The following is a 14,260-nucleotide window of genomic DNA, read 5'->3' as shown; positions in this document are numbered from 1 at the left end:
TTGAACCTGCTAGTCTGTACATACTTGTATCTGTGACCTCGCTCAGGTGACACCTGTCTACTGACAGTGATGTGTGCTGGTGTTTATGTAGGAGACCAGCTTACAGATCATGCTGCCAAATAGGCAACAGTTAGCTCACTAAGGTTAACAGTGTATTTGTATGTTTCGGGAAAGAACATGAAAATATGTGTCTGTATTTTTAATTCCCGACAGAACCGAAAGCCAGGGATGGATATATTCCCTCCAAACTTGTCAACAAAATTGAAGAGTAAGTATCACGTTTTGGTTGTACCAGCTGCTGTTGATGTGGTGGTTTTGTCAGTAACGTATGTGCGCAAGTATGTTTTGTCAAGAACTTATCTATTTTTCCTAAATGGAAATCTAGAAAATTTATTGTACATCATTATATGTAAAGTTTTATTTTTTATAGCACATGTAGTTCTTTTTGTTTCAACTGAAATCATGTACTATTATGTTGTTGTTCCTTCTTAAAGTTTTTCTGTGGATCTGTTTTTGTTAACATGCATTTGTGGGAATGACCATGTGAGATCATACATTGTGGATTTGATGTTTTCAGTCCATTTTGACATTGAATGTATGTTCCTGGGTTGTTACCTATTGGTTTGTTTTATTTCTAGTATTCCTCATAGCCTATTTACTGCTGCCCCTCTGAGCCCTGACAACCCACAGACTCCCCAGCCAATTGGGGCACAGTCCCCCAGCTCGGAGTATGGCAATCCACTGGTTTACAGGTAATGGGGCAGGGCATGCCAGTTACTCACCCAACACTCACTCACATTCAGGATGAGGACACTCAGACAGTCACCCACATCAAAGGGTGTTTACTTTCAAGATGGAGACTCTCAGACACTCACCTCCATCACAGGCTATGTACATTTAGGGTGGGGACTGAGAAACACTCACCCAACACCTCCATCACAGAGTGTGCACCTATAGAGTGGGGACTGTCAGACACCCCTCCATCACAGACTGCGTACCTTCAGGATAGGGACTGTCAGACACTCCCCTCCAACAGAGAGGGTGTATGTTCAGGTGGGGACTGTCAGACACCTCCATCACAGAATGTGCACCTATAGAGTGGGGACTGTCAGACACTCCCCTCTATCACAGACTGCGTACCTTCAGGATAGGGACTATCAGACACTCCCCTCCAACAGAGAGGGTGTATGCTCAGGTGGGGACTGTCAGACACCTCCATCACAGAGTGCGTACATTCAGGGTGGGAACTAAGTGTGGACCTTCAGGATTTGGACTGTCAGACACCTCCATCACAGACTGTGCACCTATAGAGTGGGGACTGTCAGACACTCCCCTCCATCACAGACTGCGTACCTTCAGGATAGGGACTAGCAGACACTCCCCTCCAATAGGGAGGGTGTATGTTCAGGTGGAACTGTCAGACACCTCCATCACAGAGTGCATACATTCAGGGTGGGAACTAACAATGTGGACCTTCAGGATTTGGACTGTCAGACAGTCACCTGCATCACAGAGTGTGTACCCTCAGGGTAGGTAGTGTCAGACACTCTCGTCCTCCACAAACTTTGTATCTTTAGGGTAGAGACTGTCAGACACTGATGTCCCCCACAGACCCTGTATTTTCAGGGTAGGAACTGTCAGGCACTCGCCCAACACTTACCCCCTCCTGGGTGGGAAAAGTCAGACACTCACCTCTGTTACAGACAGTGTACCTTCAGGGTGTGCACTGTCAGACACTCACCCAACATTAACCTCTTCTTGGGTGGGGACTGTCAGACACTCACCCTTCACTTACCCCTTCCACGGTGGGGACTGTCAAACACTCACCCAACACTTACCCCTTCCACGGTGGGGACTGTCAGACACTCACCCATCACTTACCCCTTCTTGGGTGGGGACTGTCAGACATTGACCCAACACTACCCCTTCCTGGGTGGGGACTGTCAGACACTCACCCAATACTTACCCCTTCTTGGGTGTGGACTGTCAGACACTCACCCAATACTTACCCCTTCTTAGGTGGGGACTGTCAGACACTCACCTCTGTTACAGACAGTGTACCTTCAGGGTGTGGACTGTCAGACACTCACCCAACATTAACCTCTTCTTGAGTGTGGACTGTCAGACACTCACCTAACACTTGCCCCTTTCTGGTTGGGGACTGTCAGATGCTCGTCTAACACTCACCTTTCCTGGATGGGGACTGTCAGACACTTACCCCATCACAGACTGTGTACCTTCAGGGTAGGGACTGTCAGACACTCACCTCCATCACAGACTGTGTACATTCAGGGTAGGGACTGTTAGACACTCACCTTCGCCAAAGAGTGTGTACCTTCAGGGTAGAGACTGTCAAACACTCACCTTGATCACAGACTGTGTACCTTCAGGGTGGGGACTGAGAGACACTCAAGTCCATCACAGACTGTGTACCTTTAAGGTATGCACACTCCCCCCCCCCCCCACCACCCCATCTCCGACTATGCATCTTCAAAGTAAGGGACAGTCAGACACTCAAGTCCATAACTGTGTGTGTACCTTCAGGATGGGGGGGGGGGGGGCACTTTCAGACACTGAAGTCCATCACAGACTGTGTACCTTCAGGGTAGAGACTGTCAGACACTCACGTCCATCACAGACTCTGTACCTTCAGGGTAGAGACTGTCAGACACTCGCATCCTTCACAAACTGTGTACCTTCAGGGTAGGGACTGTCAGACACTCACCCAACACTTACCCCTTCCTGGGTGGGGGCTGTCATACACTCACCCGAAACTTACCCCTTCCTGAGTGTGGACTGTCAGACACTCACCCAACACTTACCCCTTCCTGGGTGTGGACTGTCAGACACTCACCCAACACTTACCCCTTCCTGGGTGGGGGCTGTCATACACTCACCCAACACTTACCCCTTCCTGGGTGGGGGCTGTCATACACTCACTCAACACTTACCCCTTCCTGGGTGTGGACTGTCAGACACTCACCCATCACTTACCCCTTCCTGGGTGGGGACTGTCAGACACTCACCCAACACTTACCCCTTCCTGGGTGGGGGCTGTCATACACTCACCCAACACTTACCCCTTCCTGGGTGTGGACTGTCAGACACTCACCCAACACTTACCCCTTCCTGCGTGGGGGCTGTCAGACACTCACCCAACACTTACCCCTTCCTGGGTGGGGACTGTCAGACACTCACCCAACACTTACCCCTTCCTGGGTGGGGACTGTCAGACACTCACCCAACACTTACCCCTTCCTGGGTGGGGACTGTCAGACACTCACCCAACACTTACCCCTTCCTGGGTGGGGACTGTCAGACACTCACCCAACACTTACCCCTTCCTGGGTGGGGACTGTCAGACACTCACCCAACACTTACCCCTTCCTGGGTGGGGACTGTCAGACACTCACCCAACACTTACCCCTTCCTGGGTGGGGACTATCAGACACTCACCCAACACTCACCCCTTGCGGGGTGCCATCTTTATGAGGAGGGTTGTGAATATACTCACTCACTTATTTCAACTGCAGGCATAGACACTCACCCAACACTCACCCCTTCCGGGGTGCCATCTTTATGAGGAGGGTTGTGAATATACTCACTCACTTATTTCAACTGCAGGCATAGACACTCACCCAACACTCACCCCTTCCGGGGCGCCATCTTTATGAGGAGGGTTGTGAATATACTCACTCACTTATTTCAACTGCAGACATAGACACTCACCCAACACTCACCCCTTCCGGGGTGCCATCTTTATGAGGAGGGCTGTGAATATACTCACTCACTTATTTCAACTGCAGACATAGACACTCACCCAACACTCACCCCTTCCGGGGTGCCATCTTTATGAGGAGGGCTGTGAATATACTCACTCACTTATTTCAACTGCAGGCATAGACACTCACCCAACACTCACCCCTTCCGGGGTGCCATCTTTATGAGGAGGGTTGTGAATATACTCACTCACTTATTTCAACTGCAGACATAGACACTCACCCAACACTCACCCCTTCCGGGGCGCCATCTTTATGAGGAGGGTTGTGAATATACTCACTCACTTATTTCAACTGCAGACAATATAATAGTAATATAAAAGCTGCAGTGACAATTTGATGGTCTTTTGTGAACTTTTGTATCTGAATAACAGCCACATATATTTTGCTCTGATTTAACAAATCAGAATTCCTGTTGATTTGTGTTATGTCAGTCTTTTTGGTGTGTGTTCCATGCATATTTGTACATGTGAATCTAAAGTATATGTGTTGTTGAGGTTTTCTTGAGTATAATGCGTTGTTACTGCTTAAATATTCCTTCAATGCACATACGTCTCCTGATTTCCGGCAAATGTGTATTTCCCCACTTGTTAGGCTAGACAGTTTTCATGTTCAATCCTTTCTTCATCACTTTTCTTGTACCGTGTATTTTTTCTTTTATAGATTAGTGATTAGTGATTATAGACTCATGAGGCCTGCTGGATCCTTTCAAACTGTATTAATGTTGCTTGTAGCATCAGTCAACATGCATGTCTTGTTTTTCTGTCCCCAGCCTACATGTATCTGTTGCATGTCATTCTTGAAGTGTAATTCTATGTTCTCACAGACTTGGGATTGTTTGGTGCATTTTCTAAAGTTTTTGACAGCCATTGGGTTGACAACTGCCCTTGGGTGTGACATTCATAGCGTACTTAACATAACGTACAGCATGAAGTATAGTGTTATCCAAATCCAACCTATCTTGAACAGACTTAGGTTTTAGTCCCCAAAACTTCTTATTTCTGTTTCATTCTGTTGGGTTTATTGTTGTGTTAACCTGGAAAGGTCAATCAAAAGGTTAGAAACTCGCTTGAATGTCACTGTTTAATAGCTAAATCTGTTTTATTGTGATGCGTTAAAATGAAGACATGTTCCTTTACCTGCAATTAAACAGTCGTATGATCCATGGAAACAGTTAGTGTATTTACAAGTACATGCATATAGTTCCCAGTGTCAGAAAAAAAAGTGGAGAAATAATTTCAAATTAGTACAGCTTGTGAACATGCCTTCTATTTTGAGCAAAACCAGCGGTCTTGATTTTTAACTTTCAATACAGTCACGTGTATATGAGAATACAGTGCATGTATACTACTGCCTATTTGTATAGTCGATGTGCATGCCTTCTGCATTTTAGGGCAAAAAGATCTGTCATATTTTTGTGTCTGCATTCCTGACTGTTTTGGCCCGATGACATGGAATCACGGGCTAGTAGTACTCATTACTACAGTCAGCATCCTTGCCTTCTCTGTTTCTCAGCGTAACCTGTTTGGCCCGATGACATGGAATCACGGGCTAATACTACTCATTACTACAGTCAGCATCCTTGCCTTCTCTGTTTCTCAGCGTAACCTGTTTGGCCCGATGACATGGAATCACGGGCTAATACTACTCATTACTACAGTCAGCATCCTTGCCTTCTCTGTTTCTCAGCGTAACCTGTTTGGCCCGATGACATGGAATCACGGGCTAATACTACTCATTACTACAGTCAGCATCCTTGCCTTCTCTGTTTTTATCTTACATGTAGATAGCATAGTTAAAGTTTACTGTTCTCAAAATGTACTTGAAAGTCAGGTCTGTGTTTGTTTTTGTTTTTTTTGTTTTTTTTTTTTGGTGTGCTGAAGAAAACCATTCTATTGTGCTGGTTACACACGTATGTCCATAGTGTAGTAGAGAAAAGAGCAAAGTGGAGCAAGGTCTTGTCCAATACATGTATTTACTAGTGGGCAGATACTGGAATATATAGGTACATCATGTGGGGTGTTTTTGTTTAGTTTAATAGTGCATTAGAGAAAATTAGACTGGGATCCATTGGTATTCTCGGTACATGGCAGGAAGGAAAACCAGAATCTTTTGGTGTACTTTGTATATTACAGTTAATTGAAATGGAATCAAAATTACCAGACAGATATATGCAGTAGCTTTTGTGATCCTGAGTTAGGAAACAGGACATTCATATGAGCTAGGAGAAGTGTTTGTTACCAAATGAAAGAGTAGGAAGGCACATTGTGTGACTCATTATGGAATCTTCTCTCATGACAGTGACTGACAGGGACACTTTTCTCGTGACAGAGTGTGGCTGGTTTGTCTCATGACTTCAGTGTGACATCAACACAAGGTTGTCTCATGACTTCTCATTTTTACAGTGTGACATCAACACAAGGTTGTCTCATGACTTTGTGTTTGCATACTGTGTGCATTCAGTTGTACAGGGTGTGAAAGTGAGAAAGGCTTGTTTTTTCAGTAATCGTCATTCTTGGTCTCATGATCATCCATCTATCAAGATACTATTAAGCCACATCCAATCGTGCATCAAAAATCTCTTGAATGTTTGTCACCTTTGCATCAAATCAACTTCTGCATATTTTTACTTTGAAAGCCTTGACAATTAACAGTCAAGTACTTTCACACATGTGTGTGGCTGTGCTCAGAAGGAAATGATATCTCGACTTAATTGATTCTTAAATTGAGTCATCCCAGCTTACACAACAAAATTATTCCAAACTAGTAACATTTAGGAATCCTTACCGAAGAACAAATTTCACACTTCCCATTGTTCTGGCTCACCTGAAGAAGAGATATAAAGATTGTGCCCTCTGGAAACAATAAGGCTTCAGATCTTTCCCTGCTATACCCCAGATTAAAGGTAGGGGTGATTGTTAGCTTTTAAGCTTTAGTCATTTTGATTTGTTCAGTGTGTTCCAGCAATGCACGTCTGTTGGCCAATTGTCTCTCATTTCTCTAGTGTGTGACAGCAGTGGATGATTGTTGGCCAGTTGTCTTCCATTTATCTAGTGTGACAGCAGTGGATGTCTGTTGGCCAATTGTCTCTCATTTCTCTAGTGTGTGACAGCAATGGATGATTGCTGGCCAATTGTCTCTCATTCCTCTAGTGTGTGACAGCAGTGGATGATCGTTGGCCAGTTGTCTTCCATTTATCTAGTGTGTGACAGCAGTGGATGCTTGTTGGCCAATTGTCTCTCATTCCTCTAGTGTGTGACAGCAGTGGATGATCGTTGACCAGTTGTCTCTCATTTGTCTAGTTTGTGACAGCAGTGGATGCTTGTTATCCATTTGTCTCTCGTTTTCTCTAATATGTGACACAATAGGTGGTTGTTGGCCAATTGTCTCTTATTTCTCTAGTGTGTGACAGCAGTGGATGCTTACTGGCCAGTTGTCTCTTATTTCTCTAATGTGTGACTGCAGTGAACGATTGTTGGCCAGTCGTCTCTCATTTGTGTAGTGTGTGACAGCAATGGATGTGTGTTAGTTAGTTGTCTCTCATTTCTACAATGTGTGAAAGCAATGTTAGGTTGCTATATTCTCTTTGCAGCATTTGGGGGGAGTCGGGGGTGTGACAGCAGTGGATGGTTGTTGGCTGATCATCTTTCATGTGTCTAATGTGTGACAGCATGAATGTTTGTTGTTTGTATACTAATATTGTCAATTGCATGAGTATGGAATGGCTGTGCTTTTGTTCAAATCCTCATCTTTCATCCCATCACAAGCCTCATTTGTTCATTTCACAGACCTGTATGTAAGATAAATGCAAGTACGACAACAGACGACAGAAAGCGAGAACCAACCCTGTAAAAGAGGTGGGAATGATTTTGTAACCACTTTTTGTGCCATTGTTTAGGGTTGTTTTTTCATCACAGGAAAACGTTCAGCCCAAATTTGCTTCTTTTGAGCCAACATTTGCTTTCTTTCAGTTTCTAAATTATAGTGGTACTTATACGATGCATAACATTACTGATTTATTTACTTATTTGATTGGTGTTTTGCACCATATAGAAGAATATTTCACTGATATGACAGTGGTAAGCATTATGGTGAGAGAAAATTGGACAGAGCCCCGAGAGAAACCCACGACCATCCACAGGTTGCTGGCAGACTACCCACTAATACCTTAACATAATTGAAGAATATAAAAAGCAGTTTTCTGCAACACATGTCCAGATTAATGCATCAACATATTCCTCAGATTATGTCCTTATGAACGAATGGTATGTATATGTAGGATGATTTTAAGTGGAATTTTGGCTTAAATTTTTTTCAGGACATTTGTTTTGAAGTGAAAGGTTTGAATGTGTTGCTTGTAAAATGGCAAAGCTTACCTACCTGTAGATCTTAAAAACAGACATATGAAATAGTTTCTGGTGTTATGAAATCGTATTCATGTGGACTTTGAACAGTCATTGGACAGTGGTTTTCATCTAGATTAAGTTAATCATATAGAAAACTGCATGTCCTCCATACATATGGAAATGCGAGCCAAAATGTGTAGATTTTCTTTTGGGGAGATAGACTTTTCACTAGTTAGTTTTCAGGGTTATCCAATTTGTGTGCTGTTTGTGTATTCTCTTGTCCTTGCTAACAAACAGTTAACCTCTTCCCTTGTTTGGGTGAGCCTCAGATCTGTTCACATGCAACCTCCCTCACTGCTTGGCCTGATTGCTCACATGTCTGCATAGTGTATCTGTCTCCACCCCAGCATTTCCCTCCCAGAACTCTTCCTTCTTTGCAAAGGTCACCGCAAAAGTATTCCACATTCAAAATGTGCAACACATAAGATTTCCAGGTTCTGTTGTTTAGCACACCCCTCAGCATCACATCACTTCATTAAAGGAAAAGAAAAGTTACGAATTGCACCTACATTAGAAAAGTACATGTACAATTGGCTTCTTGCTTGTCGCAAGCAGCCCCTTGATATTGAATGACAGTTAATAAAGTATGTTATTATTTTTTTGAAACATCAGCTCCTCTGGTCTGTGAGAGCAGTATATATTAAGACTACAATGCCTGATAACTGATAAAGCCTATTGCTGCAATCATATGTTCTGTCAGTGTTTCATACAAGGATGTAGCCTCCTGTTTTGAAAGCAAGTAGGTGAAAACTCACAGGCATAAATATTATGGTTGCCCTCATCTCTGAGTTATTTTAAAATTATTTGGCATCAGTAAAATAAGGATATGGTTGGGATAGTACAAAAGATTCCTTTTTGTGCCGAGAAGTCATCTATGCATAAAACTTTTCCTTCCGTAGATCATGACCATTTTTAACCTTTAATTTAATAGTTTTAACAAACATGGACAAAAATGGGTAACAGTTTTAACTTTACTGTATGTTTGTTTTCAGTATGCATCCCATGGAGACACCAAATGAGCTGATGCTCTCAGGTCTGATGGATTACAACCCCGATGACATTGTTCAGATTGACGACATTGATCGTATTAATGTCAGTGAACTGCTGGCTGGCACAAACAATGGCATGCATCAGGCAGACATAGAGTCTATGATGCAACATTAGACATCATCTACAGCACAAAGTCCTGACTTCTATGTAGTGTGGGTATTCAGGTATTCAGAATTGTGTTGTGCTGCTGTGTGAAAATTTACACCAGTGAATGTGGCTGTGAAGACCTGACTCATGTTGTAGTGTGGTATTCAGACCCCAGCGAATGTTCATGTAGCTGTAAATGACTGGCACATGTTGTAGTGTGTGAATATACATGTACATAATTTCAGTATTGGTGCTGTGGCTATGTGTAACTGGACAGATCTGGCTCATGGTGTATTATGCTATTACATGATGGATGTAGAGGCACCATCTATTGTGGCTGTAAAATCCTGCCTTTGCAGTAGTGTGTAATTGAAATATGGATATTGGTGCTGTTGCCTAATGTGGCTGTAAATAGCTGGCTCATGGTGTATTATGTTACTGATCTGTATATATGGAGACCCATCTAATGTAGCCATAAAGACCTGGCCCATTGTGTGTCATGCTACTACACTGAGGATATAGAGGCTCCAGCTAATGTCATCCTTAAGACCTGGTTCAAGGTGTAGTATGCTACTGCTCTGTATATATGGAGACCCCAGCTAATGTAGCCATAAAGACCTGGCACATTGTGTGTCATGCTACTACACTGAGGATATAGAGGCTCCAGCTAATGTCATCCTTAAGACCTGGCTCAAGGTGTAGTATGCTACTGCTCTGTATATATGGAGACCCCAGCTAATGTAGCCATAAAGACCTGGCACATTGTGTGTCATGCTACTACAGCTAATGTCCTCCTAAAGACCTGGCTCAAGGTGTATTATGGTACTACACTGTGGATATAGAGGCTACAGCTAATGCAGTCATAAAGTCCCATAGTATGTCATGCTACTACACTAAGGATATACATGTAAAGGCCCTAGCTAATTTAGGCCAACATGTAGCTGTGAAAACCTGGCCCATGCTATAGCTACTAGACTATGGATATTCATGTAGAGACTCTAGCTAACATAGTTTTAATGACATGGTTCATGGTGTCCTACTATTACACTACCTGTATGGATATAGAGGCTCCAGCAAATGTTCAGTATGTGAGTGTTGACTGGCTGAACCCCTCCACCAGTGTGCTCTGATAGTGCAGGTTGTTCCGTCGGCTCAGCAAGCAAATTGTAATTTGTAGTTCCGAGAAAACACCAAAACAGTTGCCTCCATCTTTCTGAAGGCTCATGGCTTTCTGGGCAAACCCTTGATGCTCGCCTGTTGATCTGGGATGGTAGTTGAACGGTTTCAGCCTGCAAAACTTATCTCCAGCTGTCTGAAAGGCCACAGATCCCAGGGTATCCTGGACACTCGACTATTGGGCTGAGTTGATAGTAGTTCTGCTGCTTCAGAAATTATGCAGCATTCGCCACTTGTGGTTGAATAGCCGTTCGCACATGCTTAAAATATGTCCTGTATTCTGTTCATATGCTGTGTATTTTTCAGATGTCTCATCTGATGACTCTTGGAAACCCTGTTTATTTGCTTTAATTCAGACTTCCATCTGTTCCTTTCAGCTTACACCCTGTTTTGCTGGGCAAGCCGTAGTATATAAGGTTAAGATGTCACCAGTGACCATCATTTGGTCAAGGAATATTGGTTATTGGTTTTGAACCTATGTATACCGTAGTCCAAAACTTATTTAACCAGATTTTTGAAGATAAATTGTGAATGACATCACTACAGTTATATAATGTTCATTAAGAATGGCTCATCTAGTTTCAAACCAGAATGCTGTTCTTTCTTTAGCTATAATTTTCAACCCATTTTAACCAGCTCTTGCCTTGTTCTAATAGGGTTTAATAGGATGTTTTATTATGCATGTATACCTGAGCCCATTTAACTAATTATACTATTTCATTTTATGTAATTTTAAGGCTTCTGTTAAAACATTTTTCAAATGTTGCCCTCTGTCTGTTTGTTGTCCGTCTGTTCATTTGTTTTCTTTTTTTCATAATTGGAAGTCTGCTGATATTTTAGATGTTTGTACATTGTTAGGAAATCTGGATTTTTCCTCTTATAAAGCCTAATGTGTCCAGGACATGCACATGTTACTGTGGCTACACCAATGTGTGCAGTGCTGGATCATTGTCATGGGTACATGGGTCAGAAGTATATATTATCATGGCTAAGGTCAAAGCAGTTACAGTGTAATATTTGACTGTTTAATATGTTTGTCCTCACTAAAACTGTTACGCACATGAACAGTCCCAGGGTTGATGTATGCTACCTACGATTCCCTTTTCACTGCTGGCTTGGTGGTTGTTCCTGCTTTAGTATAAAGCACAGTTGATACATATATATGTATATATATATATATATACACTGCACGTACACGTGTGGTCATCACTCTAAATGCTGAATACCATTGATATAGATTGGGAAAGGTTTAACAGACATGTATACGTACAAGCTAGAACGTCCTAGGAAACCCTGTGTACAGCCATCAAGTCTAAATGTACATCACAAACCTGCTGGTGTCAGCAGTGTCCTGTATAGTGCCTGATGGGGTGCGTGCTATGGTGTCTGGTATCTATAAGGTGTTAAATTATCTAAAATTTCACCTTTGACCTTAAATTGCAGAGAGTTTTATTGATATTGGATAGGTGTTTTTAGCTTTGTTTAGAAGGTAGGGAAAATGTAAGTTTCAGCACAAAAAGTAAAATGTTAGGACCTTTTTGTTTTTTGGCCTCTAAATATTCATTTTTTAGAGCGAAATTTTAGGTCATTTAATGTACTCCTCACCAAGCAAGTTTTGTGGTTTTTTACTGTATATATTCATCATGAATCATTAAAAGTATGGTATATGTGTTGTACTTAATGTATTGCAAGAACTCACAATCATGTCAGTAGTGGCACCATGTTGTGAATGTTACTTAAGAATGATATTGTAACGGTATTTGCAGCTGAGGTAACATGTATGCTGGTCCACAGTTATGACTAGTTATGTCTTGGCTATGTATACAAGTATGTATGTAACTCTACACATTGTGTCATAAGTATGATCAAGGGGATCAAATCCTCAGGCTGTGTAGATGGAACTATGTGGAATGTGTTGTGAGAATAAGGTGTGTTTTTAGTGAGGACATTATGACTGCACAGTTTAGTTGATCTTAATAGAAAATCGTGAACAGGTAATGTAACCATGTCTTAACAGACAAAAACAGTTGTGTTTTAGCATGTCACTGATGGCGATATCATCACTCGTGACGAACATCCGATTTTGTGAGGCCCTGTCATAAAACCTTCACTACATGTATGTTCTACATACTGTTCGTTGTTAAAATGCGAAGAAAACAGAAGTAGACAGAGTTATCCCCCTTCCTGCACAACTGCTGGATTGTATGTATCCATTGCAGACTGTTACAGTCTGCCTCTGCCTTCCCTGTATGTGGTTGTTTGTGCTTGTGATGCTCATTTCATGTCTTTTTTGGTGCATGTTAATCATTTTGGTGCTGCTGGCCTCATGAGAGAATATGAATTTGTCTTCTTTAAATATTGTGTATATAAATGTGAGATACCATATTGCTGTTGGTTGAAACTTCTAATGACAATGTTCGTTGTTTTACACTTATAGGCCACACCCACACAAGTTTAACAAGTTTTACCCATTTTCAGTTTCGCCTTCCATGTTTGCACAAGTACAAGTTTGCTGCACACAGTTATTCTTGTAAACTTTGGGGTGTCATTTTAAACCTGAAAATGTAACTTTTCAAGTTTTTAAGGAAATGTAAAATGAGGTTATGTTGTTAAATGAACATGGACATATTATAAGCACATATATAATATTTATCATGAGTTGTAAAGTTTGAAGAGTTATCTTATCACTGCAGTTTCTAAACCTGTAATTTCAGTGGCCAATATTGTTGGGTCTGGTAGGCCTACTTTGATATGTGCTGTATTTTAAATACGCCTCCAGCAGTCAGTGTTAAGTTAAAAATGTCTTCTTGAAAACTGTTGTTGAATAAATATGTGTGAACCTTACAAGACCCCTGAATGATACAGAAGTACTACAATCAACACTTCCCAGCTTCTTTCAACGATGGCAACATAAATCCACACAGATATTTGTTGTGTTTCAGCAAAGTGCTGAAGTAAAGAAATGCAATTATTTTTCTGTGTGAATGATAAAACTTCTTGTCATTTTTAATAGCACGGGAAAGAAATACAAGACAGCATAGCCAAACAATACATGTATTTGCTTGCTTGCAACAGGAGCTCTGTAGTGCATGTCAGTGTTATGATTTGTTGGACCTACTTGTAGCATTCAAACAAATGACAATCTTCCCATGTAGAAAACAACAAAGCTGCGGCTTGGCTACAGGGGAAACATTAGTCTGGCCTTGTTTTCTCATAACCTAACTGTTGAATGATGCTAATCATATGAATTAGAGCATATGCATGTAACTGCAAATCCTAGCTTGTGAAAGTGGTTTGCAACTTGACCTGACTCAACTGAATGTGGTTGTGTGTGTAGAGTGCTATACTTTAGCCATTGTAGTAAGCTGGCATATGTCCTCACAAGATAACTCAAGACATAATGTGCTCATTTATTGTCACTGGAACACAATGGCTATGTAGTGTGGAGCAGTCCTGGCTTCAACAATTGTGCTAAAACAGAAGCTATGTAAGCTTATAAATGTAAGTGTACTTTTAGTGAAATAAATGAAACTATCTACTGTCACCGGGTATTGTTGTGATTTAGTCATTGGCCAGTGCACCCATACTACAACATATTAAAGACTGGTTGTTTCTGTTCAAAACATAAAAGCATTCCTGGTGTCTTATGATCTCCTCTATAAAAAAAATCCCCTTGTTTTCTCCATCCCTTTGTATTCTAATCTTGTCATGATTACTATTTATCACAAGACTTCAAACTCAAACAAATCTTATATTTTGGTT

The 14,260-nt window shown here is 41.7% G+C and overlaps 1 protein-coding gene across 2 annotated transcripts in view; it reads left to right on the top strand.

Moving 5' to 3' along the window:
• Positions 1-14,042, top strand: part of LOC135462026 (signal transducer and activator of transcription 5B-like) — a 63,000-nt gene extending 48,958 nt beyond the window's left edge. For both annotated transcript variants that reach the window (XM_064739361.1, XM_064739360.1), the window contains exons 20-22: positions 214-268; positions 639-752; positions 9,178-14,042. In XM_064739361.1, coding sequence (XP_064595431.1) covers positions 214-268; positions 639-752; positions 9,178-9,349 — 341 coding nt within the window. In that variant the 3' untranslated portion in view covers positions 9,350-14,042. The remainder of the gene's footprint in view (positions 1-213; positions 269-638; positions 753-9,177) is intronic.
• The last annotated feature ends 218 nt before the right edge of the window (positions 14,043-14,260 follow it).

Source organism: Liolophura sinensis, chromosome 1 (genome assembly GCF_032854445.1).
Source record: "Liolophura sinensis isolate JHLJ2023 chromosome 1, CUHK_Ljap_v2, whole genome shotgun sequence".
NCBI lineage: Eukaryota > Metazoa > Mollusca > Polyplacophora > Chitonida > Chitonidae > Liolophura > Liolophura sinensis.
This window is presented reverse-complemented; position numbering and strand designations above follow the sequence as displayed.